Source organism: Argiope bruennichi, chromosome 2 (genome assembly GCF_947563725.1).
Source record: "Argiope bruennichi chromosome 2, qqArgBrue1.1, whole genome shotgun sequence".
Lineage (NCBI taxonomy): Eukaryota > Metazoa > Arthropoda > Arachnida > Araneae > Araneidae > Argiope > Argiope bruennichi.
In genome coordinates this window covers 56,191,613-56,211,334 of record NC_079152.1, presented here as the reverse complement: position 1 = coordinate 56,211,334, position 19,722 = coordinate 56,191,613, and the positions used below count along the sequence as shown (strand labels likewise).

The window sequence follows — 19,722 nt, the reverse complement described above, 5'->3', positions numbered from 1 at the left end:
CTCAGAAAATTGCTCTTCTGATAATGTTAGGAAAATTATAAAATTTAAAATATATCCATCAGAGTCTGAACTAGATGTATGTAACTTGAAAAATATTAGAGGAAATAAACTATTAGTTATTTGTCTTTCTGATTGGAATCGACTTTTAACCGAACTTAAAGAAAAATCTCTGGTATAAGGTTTATACATATGGTGTTAAAAGAGAATTCATGAAAAAAATTGAAATAACTGGTATTAATCTACCCATGGGAGAAACAACCACCTCTTTAGATAAGACAATAAATGCTGTGCTTCAGAAATCCTTTCCTTCTGATTCAGAGGAAAATGACAATTACTTACAGAAAGTGTATTGTCAGGCCGCATGCAATGCTTACCCTTCCCTTATTGATCCTTCCTTTTCCTGTGATGAAGTTAATACTGTTGTTTCTATGCTGAAGCCAAATAAATCCCCTGGTCCGGATTCTATTTCAAATGAGGTTATTAAACAGTTTCACTTAGAATTCCCTTCTTTTCTTCATAAACTTTTTAATGTTTGCCTAGATGCAGGTATTTTTCCACATGCTTGGAAACTTGCCCAGGTGATTCTCATCCCCAAAATAAATGAATTTAGAATTCCCCATTTGGATAACCTTAGATGCATAAGCTTGTTTCCGGCTCTTAGTAAATGCTTAGAGAAACTTTTTTGTTAACAGGATTTGCTGGTATCTGTGTCATGGAGACTTTCTTCTAGTGATCAGTATGGTTTTACCCCTAAAAAAAGTACTGAAGACGCTTTTTTACGCTTGAATGAGATTGTTCAGAGAGATAAAAAGAAACATTTACTCTCAATCTTGGTTTCTCTTTATATAAAAGGTGCATTTGGCAATGCATGGTGACCTGCATTCTGAATCTCCTTAAAAAAGTGGAAATTCCGATTAACATTTTTTCACTTGTTGCTAACTTTTAAAATGATAGAATGGCCAAAATGCAATTGGGTTCGACTTCTGCAATCTCTCGTCTTGAAAGGGGTTGCCCTCAGAAATCAGTATCTGGGCCTATTTTTTGGAATATCATTATCAATGATCTCCTATCTAAACTTAAAAATCTGACCTGCTGTGACATCATAGCTTTTGCTGATGACATCCTAGTTTGTTTCCAAGGTAGGGATCTTCAAGCGACTTTCCCATACGCACAGGAAACTTTCAACCTCACTTACGAATGGTCAAAAGATTTTAAATTGGACTTTAATTCTGATAAAACCAGAGTCATGGCTATTGAAAAACGAAATGTTTGCTATGATGCATTTCAGATATATCTCGACGGAGCTCCCTTGACTATGGTAAAACAATGAAATATCAAGGGGTTCTTCTTGATAGTAAATTTTCTTGGAAGCAACACTTAACTTACGTATCAGAGAAACGTGACAAATTACAGCTGGATTAAATGGCTATTGCACGCAACACGTTTGGTATAAATTCCAACATACATTCACTCATTTATAAATAAGGTATCGAACTTTCATAATGTATGGTTCTAAAGTTTGGGGTGCGGCTCTTAAAAGGAAGGTGAATTCTAAATATCTGCGACGCATACGAAGAAAGATACTTTAGCAGGTCATATGCGGATATTGTACCATAAGTTACGAGTGAGTTTATGCAATTTCTGGCTTCCCTCCAATTGATATTGTTATTCATCATAATATTGTCTATAAGGAAAATCTCCCTGTTTCTTACATCTCTAATTATTATTATATTCTGTCTCCATCTTTTCTTCCTCATCCCTCAGAGAGAACCACTGTCAATATTATTCAATTTAATGACAAAACCAAGTATGTTTTCCCTGTTATTTGCTATACTGATGGCAGTAAAATTGATGGCAAAGTTGGTTTTGCATTTGTTGTTTTCAGAAGTGGTATTGAATCCGAGCACTTTCAATTCAGAAATCGTGATGAATGCACAGTTTTTGTAGCTGAACTCTTATCTTTAAACTTCGCCATCAAATGGATCACTGAACAAAATAGTGTAATCTTAGACTATCTTATTTGTACCGATTCTGTTTCATCCTTGGATTCTCTGAAGTGTATTTCTTCACCTAACAACATAATCGTCAAAATCCAAAAGCAAATTAAAAGCCTGAAAGATAAAAATATCTCAATAGTTTTTTCTTTTGTTTGTGGACACACAGGCATTTATGGAAATGGACGGGTCGATTGGCTTGCAAAAGCAACAACTAAGTGCAATATTGACGTTATTATTCCTAAATCCTTTTCAAGAACATTACAAGAGAAAAAATGGTGGAGTCTTGGAATCAAGAATATCTTCTTTCAAATCAAATGAGCTTAACAAAGAAATTTTTTCCATCCATTAATAAGAGACTGTCATGCCATCATTTTTATATTAATTACAAAATATCCCAATTTCTCACTGGTCATGGTAACTTTAAAAGTTATTTGTTTCCGTCTTCTTCCTGCGATTGTAATATTGGTGGCGAGGAAAATGTTGAACATGTGCTCCTTCTATGTTCCAAGTTTGTCAAAGAAAGACAGATCCTAAGACTGGCTCACAAGGACATTAATATAAATTAGCCTCCAGATTTTCACCAACTTATTTCCACCAAAAGTGTTTTTGAAAATTTCTGTAAATTTATTGTTGACATCTGTAATCCTTCATGACTGTTAAATTTTCTTCTTTTTCTTTATGTAATGTGTTACATACTTACTTCTGTAAGCCCCGTGTGATACTTTGTGGTGCATGGGGGATTTATAAATGTTCAATAAAAAAAATATTAAAATATATTAAACTTTTTTTTGTTATGAATATATATTTATAAATTTTCAACATTAACAGGCTAAAAATTATTCATTAAATAAATTAAAGTGGGCATTTTTTAATAATTATAATAATTTTGTGGTAAAGTATTTATTTTATGAAGTATGAATTAAAAGTTTTTAATTTCAAATAATTACTAATAGTAAATTGCAAAATATTATATTATCTTTTGCAAATAAAATTAATTTACTTTGAATACAAATCGTTTTATGTTTTAAAATTAATTGATTTATGCCAATGTTGGATATGAATTTATTTAGTTTTAAATTCTTGGAAATCTTGATCATTATTTTGGGTCATGATTAACTTGTGGACTATATTTTTAAACTGACTCAATTTCTCAGTACAACCATTAAATTCTATTACACTTATATCAGAAAACTTAGTGGAACATGAATTTGGATTCTCAAATTTACCTGATGAGCCATTATAACAACTTTACAAGTTATTAATAACTTTTGTAAGCTTACCTTGACATCTACTAATTTTTTCCCCCCACAAACTGGAGATTTATATCTGATAATTGTTCATCATGAAGCATTTTCTAATATCGCAGTTTCAAGGTTTTCCCTTTTATCGATATATCAAATTTACTTTCCAGCAGCAACTTATCATCATTTAAATCAATGTCAAAAAATTTGAAATCATGTGCCTTTTGTTTTTCATATTAAGAATTGGTTTTTGTTTATTTTATGAATCTTCAGTAAAGAATTTTTTTTGTTTTGTTTTTTTCTTGATACTTCTCTGGCTGTAGATATCACTATGTTGAATTTTAATTAATTTGTGAACTTTATTTTAACTCAAAACATTTTTAACTTTCAAAAGAAACAAGCTAGTATTCTTTTAACAGCTTTTATTGTTTTGATACTTTTCAAATGATTAAATTTAGTAATAATTTGATCAGCTCTACTATTTACAATAAATTCTTGTAACCAATTAATTAAGACAAGCAAGAACAAGCACCAAAATTAGTTGAATTGATACATTGTTTTAAATATATATATATATATATAGCTTCATTGTCGACATCAACATATTGTGTTTGATAAAATGCCATAGTTGGGCAAATAAATAACAGTGTTCAAAATAAAATTTAATTGGATTTAATTGTTAAATAGCCACATTAATTTCATTCTTTAAGATGGATTTTACATGTTTTAATTTTTGAACATCGAATTCAATTTAAAACAAACAATGCATGAAAATAGAATAGGAAAATAGATAGGAAATAAAATGAAATAAGATCTAAAAATAAAGTATGCATTTATATTCTAATGTAAAGTATGCATATGTATTTAGTTAACTTATGATTATTTATCCAATTGTATATTTTCACACAATTTTTTAAAAACATTTTTAAAGATTTGTAAAATTAGTCATTATCAAATTGAATTTATAACAATGTAAAAGATGTAACATCTTTGTAATTTAAGTACAATCTCATTAATATTTTTCAACTATCTTTATTTACAAATAATATAAAGGTTTGATAAGTAGGTACTGTTTAAAACACATTAGAAATTAATTCATTCATAGATTAGAGATTAATTTCATTATATATTAATTTTTCTTAAGTTTTTCTTTAAAATATCTTTAGGAAATAATTGTAAGAAGTCTAGCTGAACAAAACATAGTATTTATGACTTTGTTGAGAGCTTTGTGTGAACAAAAACAGATGAAGCACACTCATACTGTATCAAAGGAACATAAAGAGGTATTTATATTTTTTTATAAAAATATTTGTTTAAGATTTTGTAGTTTATTTTTTACATAATATTACAACCATACTCTTCAGTATGCATATACAAGGACTATGTCTTATTCATGTCAATATGATACAAATATTAAGTATTAATTGCAGAAACCTATGTTATTCATATTTTTAGAACAATTTATACTTAGAATTGTTTTAACAAAATAAACTTGATACAGTTGAGAAATAATACAATAAATGACTAAATATAAGAATATATAGGGTGTTCATTAATTATTGTCGGGGTTTCCGTAGATCATAACTTTCGAATAAAAAATATTACGCAAAAACCGATTACGTATCGTAAACTAGAACTCAAAGAGTTTGATTAATGATAGTAAAGTGTAAAGCTTGCACAATTTGCACTTTGTAGGCATTCAGCTGAAGGCGATTATGTATTTATAAATTCGCTGAACAAATTTTGATTCGAATTGAGGATGATGAAAATTACCTTCGGAAATGGTTTTTCAATGACGAATCCACTTTTCATGTGTCAGAAAAAGTGAATAAACATAACTGTAGAATATGGGGCTCGGAGAACCCGCACGATTATCAAAAGTCAAAATTTGTTCAGCGAATTTACGAATACATAATCGCCTTCAGCTGAATGCCTACAAAGTGCAAATTGTGCAAGCTTTACATTTTAATATCATTAATAAAATTCTTTGAGTTGTAATTTACGAATACGTAATCGGTTTTTGCGTAATATTTTTTATTCGAAAGTTATGAGGTACGGAAACCCCGACAATAATTAATGAACACCCTATACATCTAAACTTTAATAAAATAAATCAGGAAATATTTTTTTAAATCTTGTTCTAAAAATAACTTTTCTTTTGCCAATTGATTTATATTTTATATTGTATTTACTGTTTTTAGATCATAAGGTACTATTAGCAGAACCATTCAGCATTCTATAAAATGTAATTGTAGTTCAAGGAATAGTGTTTCTTTTATAAGTATATCTATTAAAATGTTGATCAAGACTATCCATAACTTTTGCTTTAATATTGAAATCTAATGTCATTTTCCAGTTTTTTTTCTATTTTTTTTCTGATTTATAATTAATTGATTTATTATGAATTTAGCTTAAAATTTTGCTTTTAAACTTTTTTGGTTGTTGTTGTGTTACCGTTAAAGTAACAACAGTCATAACATCTGCAAAATGAAAGCACATGCTATGTAATCCTTATTTGTTATTTAATCAAGAAATTCTGGTTTATTTTTTTCTCGCAGCAAAAAGCATATTATTTCATATATTTTGTTTTAAAAGGTGGGTCAGTTTGTAAAAAAATAAAGTATTAAATAAAATATTTTGCCATTTAAATTCATATACCATATTAATTATAACTCACATGGTTTGATTTTTTTTTTCTTCTGGCTTTTAGGCTGGATTTTTAAGAGAAATAAATTAAAAATTAATCTTTTATACAGGGTACAGCACAAAAACTCGGACAAAGTTATTACATCATAGTATAAAAGTTAGTTCATTTCATTTTAATTTTTGTTCATTTCTTTTTGTCTATCACTTCAATTATGTCATATTTTATAATATATCTTTTAATTTATGTACTGAATTTCAGCCTTTTTACAATGCCAAGCAAAAGATATGCTATTTTAAAGTTGGAAAATGAACATTATGAAGTCATTCGTTTGCTTAATGTATCTTGGCAAATAGTGTCTGAAGTAATTTATAGTTTCAAAGAGCTTGGCAATGATGGTTAAAGTCCAGGAAGTGAACTAAAACGTATATGGTGAACTCTTTCAGTAGCTGTAAGGTTATCAAAAGGCGGGATAGATTAAAGGAAGAAGATTTGCGGCCCATTGCTGAAAATTTCAATAAGCTTTTGTGCCTCTGCATCACTGCAAAAGCCGACCATTATTTGTTATATTTTGTTAATTTTTTTTATTTTTAATCAAGTTATATTAAAATTTATTTGTCTGGATTTTTCTGCCGCACATTTATTACACAAAATAATATTTGAATTTCATATTTAGGTGATTTACTACTGTATGTTGCTTGCAAAGATATTGACCATCTTAAAGTAACTCAATATTTGTTATTTTTATGTAGTTAAAATAGTTTTGATTTAATTTCTAAGCATATTTAATTATGTGAAACACTTCGCTGATTTTGCAAGAATTTATTTTTATTGTTTCCTGTTGGAATTATTAACATATTGTGGAAATACAGTAAAAAGAAAACCAAATCATATTGACCTGAACAATATATTAGTTCAATTTGAAAAAAATGTAGAAAATGTATGATCTTTTTTTAAAAATAATATATCATCCTCACTAATAAAGCCACGAATATTTATTAAATATCATTGTTTTTATAAGTTAATGAAAAAAATTTTTGTGTCAAATAAACCCAAACAAAATCAAAAAATTAATCATATATATATATAGGATCATCTGCATGAAAAATTGAAAATAAAACATGTCTTTCTCATCTTGTACAAATGCCTATATTGAATAGTCTAATTATTCCTAAATCGATTTATGGCATTATAATTTCCTGAATTTTCATATATTTCAAATAATTTATATTAGAAACGTTTTTTCTTAAATTAGTATTTATCTTTGATATTGAAATTATATCACATTTTCAAGTTTCAATCCTTTTTTTTGTATGAGAATTCACCAAAAAAAATTTAATAGACAAACGTTTAAATTTTTAGAAAAATTGCTTGAGGTTACTCCCCTCTCCTTAAAATTTACTTATTATTCAATACTGCTTTAGTCTAGTGAAATAAATAAACAAGTTGCAATCTATGTAGTTTGCTTTCATTTTTCAGCACAAATTGAATTTAGAGAATATTTTTTTAAGTTTTAATTATAATAATAAATTAATTTTATAGCAAATTTTGCACCATCTCTAAGAGAAGTGTATTTTTACTATTCAATAGTAAATACAGTATATATATATATATATATATATAGTTTTATTTTATTTTGTACAGAAAAGAGCTTTATCTCCTCTTAGTAATTTGACAACAATGGCCAAGAAAACGTTTCCCAGTACATTTGATACAGTTTTTAAGGTAAAAATTGTAGTGATATATTTCAATGTCATTCTGTATTCTTTTCACTTATTAAATCTGTGTTGATGTTTATTGTATCTTATTAAAAGAGTTGTAAATGTTAGAAGAATGAATGAAATTGATTTGTAGAAAAAAATTATTATATTTTGTTTAATATTTTTATAAAAAATAAAAACAAATTGTTTTTAAATATTGATTGTTGTATACAAGTATTTGTCACTGCACTTATGCTTAATAAGAACATTCCAATTATGCTCTTTTAGTATATATATTTTTGAATCAATTGAGTGTAAATCTATTTTTAAAAAATTTATGTGCTAAAATTTCTTGTTTATTTTGCAACTCTAATGTAAAGGAAGAAGAGTGAATAATATAGTATTTGCTCATTTTGCAAGAGCTCACATTAGATTTCCGATAATATTAGTAAATGATTTAGTAATCATCAATGCCATCTGTTTACTCTTGTCAATTTCAGCAGGGTTTTTGATTATATTTAATTAATGTTAAATTATTTAGATATATTTCCATGTCTATGATTCTGTAAAATTACGAGGTATTAAAGTCTTGACAATCGTGAATCCAATATTTAGTTGTCCTGCATATACTCTTCTCATTGAGTACATGAACTACTTTAATGGAGACCAGTTCTACAGGGTGGCGACAGAGCTGGAAAATCAGGGAAATTTGTAAAAATATTTAAAAATCAGGGAAAATTGCTTGAGTCAGCATTTTGTGCCAATCATGCATGCGATTGGAGATTATACATTTTTATTTCTCTACATCTGAAGCTTAAAGTTGCCAAAACGATCATAGGAACAGCAGCCCAAGATGGCTTTTTTTTTTCAAGGGTATGGTGAGTTTTTAAATTTCATTATCATAAGAGCTGTAAGCTGATGAATGTTGCTAACTGCAACCCGAATGAAAAATGGGAAGAGCGGTTTCCTTCAAATCTTTTTTTTAAAAAAGAGAGTGCAAATAAATTTTGGTTCAACCTGCTGTCAACTCAAAACCTTGCAATGATGCCATATCTTTATTAAAGATGATAATGATGCTTTCTCATGTCAATAGTATTAAGAGAGGATTGTTTATGGAAGAATATTAAACAAATATTCATTGCAAAGAGAACTGTTTATGACAGCGTTCAAACAAATTATTCAAAAGAAGAAAAAAAAATCTTGGGGCATTTTAGAAAAAGTCCAAAGCCTAAAATTCCAAGACCAAGATAAAATTGCACTAAAAGAATGTTTTAACTTTTTAACTCGCTTGAAGCAAGACTGGTTGTTTAAAATCAAATATTTTTTTAGTAGTATTCTAAAAACTGATATTTCAATTTTAAAATAAGAATAAAAAATTTTTTTAATCCATTTTCTAATTTCCACAATATTGTAACTTCACTTTTTTTTATTCGTCATAAACTGCACAGATAATCAATAGAATCCTAGTCTTTAGTTTTTAAGTGTAAGAAAATTATGTAATTTAATATTTGATGAAACAATAAAAACTGCTTGAATTTCAAAGCAACTTTGTATTGTTCAGAAATTGAAAGTCAACATTTTTTCAAACTTTTTTACACTCAACTCAAAATTTTGCATTAGCAAATGTTCAAAACTAGGCACAAGAAAAAATCTTTTAAAAAATGCCACATTTGAGAAAAAGTTACAATGCTATCAAATTACTGTCATTTAAAAAGACAATTTCCTTAATTTTAAGATGATGTAAAATTCGTTTTTCTGCTGTAATATTTTTGGAAGTTATGGTGGGAAAATGTCGGATTTTTATCAGATTCTAATTAATTAGAATTTCAAAAAAAAAAAAAAAAATCTCCCCAGTGCACATTCTTACCTTTCTATGTGCCAAGTTTGGTAGCCCTTGGTCAAAGTGTCTAACCAGTAGAATACCAATATACACTGAAACACACACTTTTATCTTTATTTTTTGTAACACTTTAAACTAAATATGATGCATTTTCCATTATAAAATTTTATATATATTTGAAACCAAAATTCTTTTATTTATAAAACCGAAAATAATTATGAGAGTTTTATACATTTTTTGAATGCATGGCTAATTATTAAATAGTTAACCATTGTTATTCCTAAAATTGCCTAGAGCTTTTCTTCCGCCCCCCCCCCCTGATTTATATAGAAACTGGTCTATATAAATCGGGGGGGGGGGGGACGTTCAATACATTTGTGTTACATTATGTATTGAAACAGTTAAGAAAACTTTTAAATAGTATCCAACTGCAATATAATAAATTTCACTCTTCTACAAATCCTTCTAAATTGATTTCTTTTATATGTATTGCTGATTAGAGATTAGTGATATTAGGGAATTATGATACATTCATTAGTATTAAGTTATATAATACTAATTATAGTTATTGTATGGATATTTTCAGCTTAGAAACATCTGAAAATAGTATTGTTTATCAGCTGCTTTACTATCTGTAAAATACAATATGCATGATGAAAAAATTGTTTAAAACACCTTGTTCAGAGTGAACTATTGAATTTAGAATACGAACTTTGGCATACTGTAACTTCATTGGTTGGGGGTGCTTAATAGTAAACAGTTTGTTAAACTGGTTCTTTAATTAATAATTAATCTAATTGTAATAGCTACTACATTAACTTTAAAGTGCATTATTATTAAAAAAAATTTTACATCATTTTTAAATTTAAAAAAAAAAACACGTTTTTTAGTGGTACCGTTGTTATTTTGGTACTGTTCTTTTTCTTTTTTTCTGTTAATATTAAATGTTTAGCGATATTTTTAAGTATATTCTAGAATAATTCATTGTAATATACAATAATTTCTAGATTTATACTCATTTTTGTTGCAATGATATTTAATTATTTTGTGTCTACTTGACACTGTTAATAAATTTAAAATATAAAATTAAAAATTGACAAATCAAAAAATTGGCAAGTTCCAAGCCTACTGCTCTTGTTTATCATTTATCTAGCTTCTTAAAAGCTTGAATCTTCCTTAATTCTTTTTTTTTATTATTATTTACTGCCTTAGGGAACCATCTGGTTCACCAAGAATTTTGGTTTTGTTTAATTGCGATTAAATCTGGGCATAAATTGATATTCCTGATTCTCTCAACAAAATACTTATGAGCATCAAAATGTAATAAATATTTTGTTACTTTTTTATAGCCTCTGTTTCATTTGTAATGAGCTCACTTATTTACTGTTGGCATAAATTACAGCAAATGTAATGATAGTTTTATAAAAATTAATAAAATATGTTTTGAATTTTTATAACTTAGTTTATTGAAGTCCAGATCAGGAATCATTTTACGTATATTGGAAATTTAACAAATTTTTTAGAATTTTAAATACTTTCAAAGATATTATAGTTATTTTAACTTTATTGGAACTATAAAAAAACTTTTCTTCTAAACTTTTTTTTCCTGGTGGCTTTTATAACTTTTTTTCTCAGTTGCTTTTTTATAATTTTCCTAATATTACATATGGCAAATAAATTTGTACTATTTTTTTTTCTATCACTGAATATTTCATTTCAATATGAGTGGTTTCCAAAAGGTGATTGTTTTTCTTTTGCACACTTTTACTTGTAGTAAATGATGATTTTGTTCTTCTCATAAAGAAAACACCTAATAATGTTTATCTTGCTATTTTACCTTCTATTTTTTGTATTTTCTCCTTTTTATTCTATGAAATAACACTCTTTACTTTTCTTACTTTAACTAAGGATGCTCCACTTACTAAAACTCAATCTTTACCTGTTGGTGCTCGTGCTGATTTCAAAATAATCGATAAAAAAGGCTTGCATTTTTCCAAAGAACATCAAAAAGCTTCTAAACTTTCCAAAGCTGCAAGTGTCTCATCCAAAATTCCACCTGTTGATGAAAATGTTTCAAAGAAAGATCTCATGAGACATACGACTCCTCCTCCTAAAGAAGGGCCACTTATAAGTTTCGAACCGACTGAGCAAACACGAAAAGAATCTGTCTCACTAAGAAATGCAACTGAACGATCATTGAGTGATACTGCTGCAGTTTTATGGGATTTGCATCAGGGCGAACATCAGGGTCCATCCCAACGTAAAGAAAATATGACTACTTCTGATGTGAAAATAAATGAATTGCCTAGGACACCTCTTAAAGCTTCTCCTTTGAGAAACATGTAAGTTTAATGTCATCAGCATGAACTGTGTAGTGTGAAGTCTGCAAAATGAACCCAATCACTTCTTAGTTGCCTTTTGGTAGTTTTGTTTCGCTTGAAGATGTAATGATGTGATGCTGCAACTAAGTCCCCTAACAGCATTTTTATTTAGATTTAGAAGTGTGATTGTCCTCATAAATAAGGCAATGGAAACTTTTTTGAATATAATGCATGTATTTCTTTTTCTGTTATTAGTAGACCTACAGACTTATTGCGGAAACAAGGCAAGATTTTGTTATAGCTCCTTCCGGTTATTTTCTGTTCCTCAAATTAAAATTTAATATAAGATATTATAACTTCAAAAAACATCTTTATTGCATGTGTAATATATGTATTTTTTTTATTTCTCTATAATTTTGATCTTTAGTTTTGTGATATTTATTCATTTCTGAGAAATTTATTTGCATTCTACTGAGAGCACACACTCCTCCCATCCTCCCACGCTTTACTAACTAATATTATCCAATGCAAATTAATTTGTAAAACAATTGACTATATGTGACTAATAAAATTTAATAACTGTTATGTGTAATATGGTCTTTCAGATTCTTACGAGTTGGCTCTAAGAAAGGCAACTTTCCCTTGAAAGAAATCAAAGAACAGCATGGTTCCAAAGGTTCCTGGAGAAAAATGCTCTTTAATCGAGTTCAGAGACCTTTTACAAAGGATATTATATTTGGTAAAATATAGATCAAAATCTACTTATTATAGATGACTAATACTTATTTTTTTGATGATAAAATATGATTTTTAAAAAGTGCATATTTTATATTTATTGAAGTGATAATTTTCTTTATTTTTTATTTTTAAAAGTTAGTAAATGATAATAGAATTACAGATTTTATATTATTAAATAATAAAGTAATAAACAACATCTTGTAAGTTACATTCTATTTATGTAAAACAATTAAAACGTGGAGTTTACAAAAGGATTCAGTACTCCTGATACTTTTAATTGTGATTCATATGTGACTGAATATCTGTGATTCTAAAATTTTTATCCTTAAAAGAAAAATAATATCCGTGTTTTTTTTAACTTAATTTTTAAACTTTTTTTCTTTTATTTATGCGATTTTCTTTCTGTCTTATTTTCCCAAATGTATGTCTATTGCTGCATGTGTTTATTCCTTTTTAATAGGAGAAATTACAGAAGAAAAAAGAATGGAAGTTCCTAAACATTCTTCTGCGCATTTAAAAGCGTTGTGGAAGAAGGCAATTATGGAACAAATTATTCTGATTCGTTTGGAAAGGGAACAGAAGAAATTAAAAAGTAATTTTCTGACCATCTTCATCCCTCCTAATAATAAATCTTTTTATAAGAAATTGTTTTTAAAAGACATTTAGAAATAATCTTAACTTGAAATAAATATTAAGAATTTATTATAAAAAGGGTTGAACAGAAATCAGCTATTTCCCCACCATCTTAATTGCATAAATTTCATAATATCAACCAGATTTAATAATTTACCTCTTATCACACCAAATGAGTATTCTAATTAATTAACTATACTTGTGAAGTAGAAATATTAACTGATGAAATTGGTGCATCATTGAAACTGTGGCAAGATTTGATTTTACAATATATCGTGACTTTCATGAGATATACAAATGTCATGAGTTTTCATATTAAATAGATATTGGTTCTGTGCTGAAATTGGCAACTTGTGCTTTTTTTCCCCCCCCCTTTTTCTTTACATCGATGATGTGCAGTAAAGTAATATTTTTGAGATTTCTCTTTAAAAAATGGAGTGGTGAGGTAACCAATGATGACATATTATTTATCTTCTTATGAAATAAAAATTGATGAAATCAATGTGATGGTTGGAACTGCTAGATTCTGTCATTATTCCTCCCATCCCAAAGAATGTAGTGTGAAATAATATTTTTGAGATCTCTCTTAGAAATGAAGAATGGTGGGGGACAGTGACGATTGATGACACATCCAAGGAGCATTTACATGAAATAAAAATTATGAAATCATATCTGGGAAAATGGAGCTGTTACTTTAAATATATAGATTTTATGAAAAATAAATCTATATATTTAAAGATAAATACATTTTGAAAAAAAATTGTATACGAGTACAGTTTATGTGTATGTCTTATAAATTCTGAATTACTTTTAATATTAAATGACAGTGATGTTAAATCATGCTCAAAGGCTATGTGTCTAACATGCTCTATCATTTGAATTATAAAATGCATTTTGTGTTTTATAAATGAAAAAAGCATTTGGAACCCAACTAAATGTAATACAGTATACAGTTGGATTGCATGTGCTACTATGTTTGTCATTTGATTGTAATGTCCCATGAATTGATTCAAACTATTATTGCATGTTTTCTAAATTTGTTATAGTATTTTTTTAACATGAACAATTTATTTTTCAGAGATGTTTTTTTATCATTATTGAAGTTCTAGTTAGCATCTTTAAAATGTAATAAATTTTGATGACATTATGAAAGTCTCCTTAGCTTGGGGTTTTGTATTGAAACATAAAACTGGGTCTTAAAAAAATCTCCGCCAACCATAAAATTAATTTAAGTTAAGTAATTCAGTTATTAAAATTAATTGCTAATAAGATAACTGTACCTCTCTTTACTCTATTAAACAAAATTTTGCTTAAAGTTATGCTAGTGTTCTTTGTTGACCAATTTTGTCAATTGAATTAACAGTTTGAATTCAATTAATTCTTCTATGTATAACTTGATTTTTATGATTCCTTCTGCAAAGTATTTTTTTAGCTTCAAAATCAAGAAGCATGATTTTAGTTGTTTTATACCAATTCTGCATCTTATGCATACATAAACCTTCTTAATATGGTTACATATTTGTCCAATTTCATGCTATCTTATCCAATCTGTAGCTTCATTTAATTATTTCATGTGCCCTTTTAATTTCAACATTAAATTGGTATGACTCATTTTTTATATATTATGTGAGCACCTCCAACTGCATATTAGCTGGAATAGCAAATACCAACTAACTATAAAGAATAGCAACTAATATCATTCAATTATCATATTTATTTCCTGGTGTACATAATATCTTAGTGGGCTTTGTTTATTCATTAGGCAAAAATATGAATGAAATAAAAATTAGAAAACCAAAATTCACTATAAAAGTGCCACAGATTATGAAGACATGAACAGAATCTGGTGTTGAAGTAATGAAAATAGTTTGAATTCCATTGTACTTGTGAAATATATTGTACATTGTAGTGTAACAAATAATGCTTGGATTTTTTTTTTTTTTTTTTTGAAAAATTTTATAAGCGAAACAGTTTAATCACAATTTAATATTATTGAAAACATAATATTTTTAATCTAAAGATGTTGTAAAAATTATTCTTTTACGATTGTATTTTCAATGGTATTACAGAAAAAAAAAATATTGGTCAAAATATTGTTTAGTTTTTAATTCATTAAAATGCTAACTAAAATTTAAAAAATAAATCACTCAAAAGTACATTGTCTCCCCTTCCAAAGTATATTTTTGCTCAATTTGATAACTCTAGCATAAATAGTCTTCCTTGAAAAGCTCCAACATGCACACACATAGTTACACTGTATCCTTTATTAGTAATAGAAATAATTTCTATTTTTGAGTTTAGGAACTAATAAGAAATTCAATGTTACATTAAATATTTGCAGTGATGTACTAATTAAACTGACATATTTATTCTTGATTTATAAAACTGAAGAACATTAATATAAACTGTCCATATTATGTGCTTTCAAAGGTAAAGATTTTTTTTTCTTCCCTCCCCCCCCCCCCCCTTTTTTTTCCTTAATTCTAAAGACCTCATATTTCTTCATTAAAATTTCAAGTCCTCAATTTTTTTAAAGCATTCATACGTGTTTTCTTTAATTACTATTAGGTTTGAAATGAATTAATAATCAAACAGATTGATTTAAAACTTTTTTTGTAGTGAAACAAGACAGAATTTTGGAAAAACATACAAAATTAGACTATGATGTTATATGTCCTTGCCCAAATGATTCAATTCAAAAGTGGGATGCTGTTTTAAATTCTGATGCTGATTACAGTACTCTGGAATCTGCTGTAAAGTATGGTATGTTGCATTTTTGTTTATTTTCTTTAATTTTTTAATAGGTTTAAGAAAAACAAGAACTTAAAATATAACAATTCTTATAATGCAATTTTCTATGCAAATACTATTTTTTTTTAATTTTGTGAATTCTTATATGAGATTTCCTTTTAACAGTCATTTGCTCTTCATATTTAAAAACTTTTTGTGCATGCCTTAGGAGTGCCTCGTCAAAAACGTGGAGAAATTTGGATTTTCTTAGCAAATAAATATTGTAAGGCTAATAAATGCCCTGCAGTTGACAATACACCATATATTGAACTTTTACGAAAACTTACTCCTTATCAACATGCAATATTAATCGATATAGGTAAGCTGCTTATGTTTGAGTTACTAGACTTAAATTTTATTGCTATTAAGTTTGTTTTTGTAAAATTAATCATTACTTTATTTAGGACGTACTTATCCTGGTCATCCATATTTCAAACAAGTGCTGGGACCTGGCCAACTATCATTATTTAGCCTCTTAAAGGCATACTCTGTTGTTGATGAAGAAGTTGGTTACTGTCAAGGGCTGAGTTTCTTGGGTGGTATTCTGTTACTACATGTGAGTATTTTTTTACTTCTAAAATATTTTTCAACTGCAGAACATTTTTTCATGAGTCTGAAATTTTAATATTAATAGAAAGAGTGAAAAATCATTACTGGTAAATATAAATTAGTTAAAAACTATTGAAATATTAAAATTTATATAAATAAATATAAAAAATAATATTTCTGTTTGTATATTCATTTTAATCTTACAATTTCAAACAACTCTACTAAGAGAGTTGTGTTTCCCTTGAATACTGAAAGCTGTAAAAGGGACATAATAACATTATTGATAGATTATCACCTGGAAAATTAGATTAATCATTGCTTATATTTATGCCTGAAAAATGAAGCCTCTGTCTCTTTCTAATAAAATGCTGTCCCATAAATTTTATTTTTATATAAACATGCAAATTTACTTTTTAACCATCTGTGGCATAGACTTCAGTCATCCTAGAGCTCTTTTAAATTTATATGATTGGTGATGCAATTAGTTTTAATACTTTTTCTATTATATAGATAGTCAAAGAAAAGCATTTGCGGTATGTTATGCTTCATTGCTTTAAAAAAGATAATAGTGCAAAAGATATTGCAGATGAGATTTGGGTCATTTATGGGAATGGTGCTTCTTCTTGCGTACAGCCGGCCACCCAGCCACCATTGATCTTGCAGTATCGACAGGTTTTGTTGTCGCCGACTTATGGGAATGGTGCTATGTCTATTATGACCAACTGCGATTAGTTTAGAGCTGGCACTTTTGTCTTGAAAGATGAAAATGGCATTGGGCACCTAGCAACAATTTATATGGACCTCATTAAAACTATGTTCACTAAAAATATGTGAAATTTTGGTTGTGATTATCATTCCTAGAACATAATAACTTTTTCAGGATGGGATATATCAATCATTGTGCAGTTTGGGTTCTATGCCTGTTGACAGAGACTGATCTTGCAAACTGTATTCTCTATTTGTGATTTGCTTCTCCATTGACCTGAAAGAACTTTTTTAAGAGACTTGTCATTAGATGAAACTTGAATTGTATTTCAAAATGTGCATCAAGAATGCAACTGGTCTAAAGAAGGTTGTCCTTTGGACTTCACTTGAAAAAAATACTTTTGTTTATTTGGTGGGATGGCAAAGATGGTATTTACTACAAGCTTTTTCGTCAAAGTAAAATCATCAATTCTGCAAAATATTTAAATTAGTTTTATAAATTTAAAGCTGCTATAGCAGAAAAATGGCTAGAATCACCAAACTGACAAAGTATAATTTTTCGCCACAACAATGCAAAGTTGCATGTTACATTAGTTGCAAAAGAAAAACTATTTCAATTTGATTGAGATATTCTACTGCATTCATTGTACTCCTCAATCTTGTTTATTCCCACTATTAATTTCTTCTTCATTAAAAAATTCTCTCCAAGATCAATGGTTGCAATTCAAACTCAAAATAAAAATTTATCTTAAGAAATATTTTGCAATAAGCCTCAACTATTTTAGATAAAAGAAATAATGTTGCTTACTGTGAGATTGGAATTTAGAAATCTGAAATATATAATTTCACTATCTTTTTTAAATTTTAACTTTTTTTTATATTTAAAATTTTTTTAAAAAAAATTTATGCACGAAATTAAAAGAAAATCAGAAATATCTATATACATATAAGAAATGTAACTTGGTGTATAATTTTAGACATCAAAAATTTTTTGTCAGAATCAAAATTAGATAATGAATTTTTTAGTGTGTGTAAATTTTAGACAATTTAAATCTTTTTAAATATTTTCAATGTTTAAATATAAACAATTTTTTTTCCTATGAGTGTATTTTGTGTTTAAAAAAAACCCATTAACATTGTTGTTTTTATTGTTTATTATTTGAAGGGATATGCCATTTAGTATATTCCATTTCTTATATTAAGAATTATTTTTACTTGCAGCTAGACGAAGAAAAGGCATTCTTTGCCATGAAGCATATAATGTTTACCTTAGGTCTACGGAATCAATACAAATCGGATATGGCTGCATTGCAGGTGATTCCTTTTCTATTTTTGGATATATAAGAAAATCTCTAAAATATTGTTTTCTGCTTTTTTAAAAAAAGTAGTTTCTTCTATCATGTAATTTCTAGCTTTAGAAATTACATAACAGAATAGGAAACTGTTATTTATATTATTGCAATGTTTTGGTTGTAAAGCTATAAATTAATAAAATCCCATGAGGAATTTACTAAAATTTTGTAACTGAGGAATTTTTAAAATTTTAGAATTAGAGAAATGTATAAAATTAGATTTAAAAAATTTATTGTAGTTATTTTGCATGATTATTTTTAACATGTATTATTTTTGGACATAACGACTAGTTCACTACTTTATTATGTATTGTTTCATATGAACATATTCTAGAATTTGCATCATTTTATTTATATACTTGCTATCTAATAAAATATGGAAATCGGTAATTAATTATTATTTTTGTATGATTATTTAGTATTGCAACTTTATTAAGTGGATGCGTTATACAACTCTGTTATAATTTAATTACAAAATGCATCCTTCTGAATTATATACTGAAGTATATGATAGTAATTACAATGTTTTGTCTGCAGATCTTTTATTTTATTGATAATCTTGACTTTAAAAATGGAAATTTGCAATTTTTTTTAACAGAAAATAGTAGTAATTTTTTAATGCTTTTAATTTTAATTTTCTTAATATTTTATGTCATTAAGACTAAAACCATAAGTTACTATATTTAATTTATTGCACAAGTTAATAATACAATCATTTTAATATTTAAAAAATGCTTATTTACTTTGCTTTTTACTTTTTTTTCTCCTTTTTTATGTATTTATATGTGTTAATATTTATTACAAAAGAATTGATGCATTATGAAAATAAATTTTCATATTATTTCTTTGTATAATTATAGGTTCAGATGTACCAGCTAGCTCGTATTGTACAAACAACAGTTCCAGAAGTGCATGAATTACTTGATAAGTTTGAAGTATCCCCTATGTTATATGCTGCTCCTTGGTTCCTTACCCTTTTTGCTTCTCATTTCCCTATTGGCTTTGTTGCTCGCCTTCTTGGTAAGGGGTTAAAATTTTACGAAGTATTCCTTTTGATGTTTTTAGTAAAAGCTCATTATCAATATTGTTTGTCTTTATAAATACAGTGAGAGGATTTGCTTTAGGAACTCTTAAGTCTGTTTGCCAAAAGTATTTCTTTGAAATTATTATTATTATTATTATTTGTGAAAGAATAACTGAAATAATTTCAAA

The 19,722-nt window shown here is 27.3% G+C and overlaps 1 protein-coding gene across 1 annotated transcript in view; it reads left to right on the top strand.

Annotated features, from left to right (window-relative positions):
* LOC129957579 (TBC1 domain family member 4-like) overlaps window positions 1-19,722 on the top strand; it is a 41,300-nt gene that overhangs the window by 14,529 nt on the left and 7,049 nt on the right. The window contains exons 8-17 of the mRNA XM_056069961.1: window positions 4,405-4,521; window positions 7,527-7,607; window positions 11,331-11,764; window positions 12,349-12,482; window positions 12,942-13,073; window positions 15,734-15,877; window positions 16,074-16,223; window positions 16,309-16,460; window positions 18,380-18,472; window positions 19,371-19,530. Coding sequence (XP_055925936.1) covers window positions 4,405-4,521; window positions 7,527-7,607; window positions 11,331-11,764; window positions 12,349-12,482; window positions 12,942-13,073; window positions 15,734-15,877; window positions 16,074-16,223; window positions 16,309-16,460; window positions 18,380-18,472; window positions 19,371-19,530 — 1,597 coding nt within the window. The remainder of the gene's footprint in view (window positions 1-4,404; window positions 4,522-7,526; window positions 7,608-11,330; window positions 11,765-12,348; window positions 12,483-12,941; window positions 13,074-15,733; window positions 15,878-16,073; window positions 16,224-16,308; window positions 16,461-18,379; window positions 18,473-19,370; window positions 19,531-19,722) is intronic.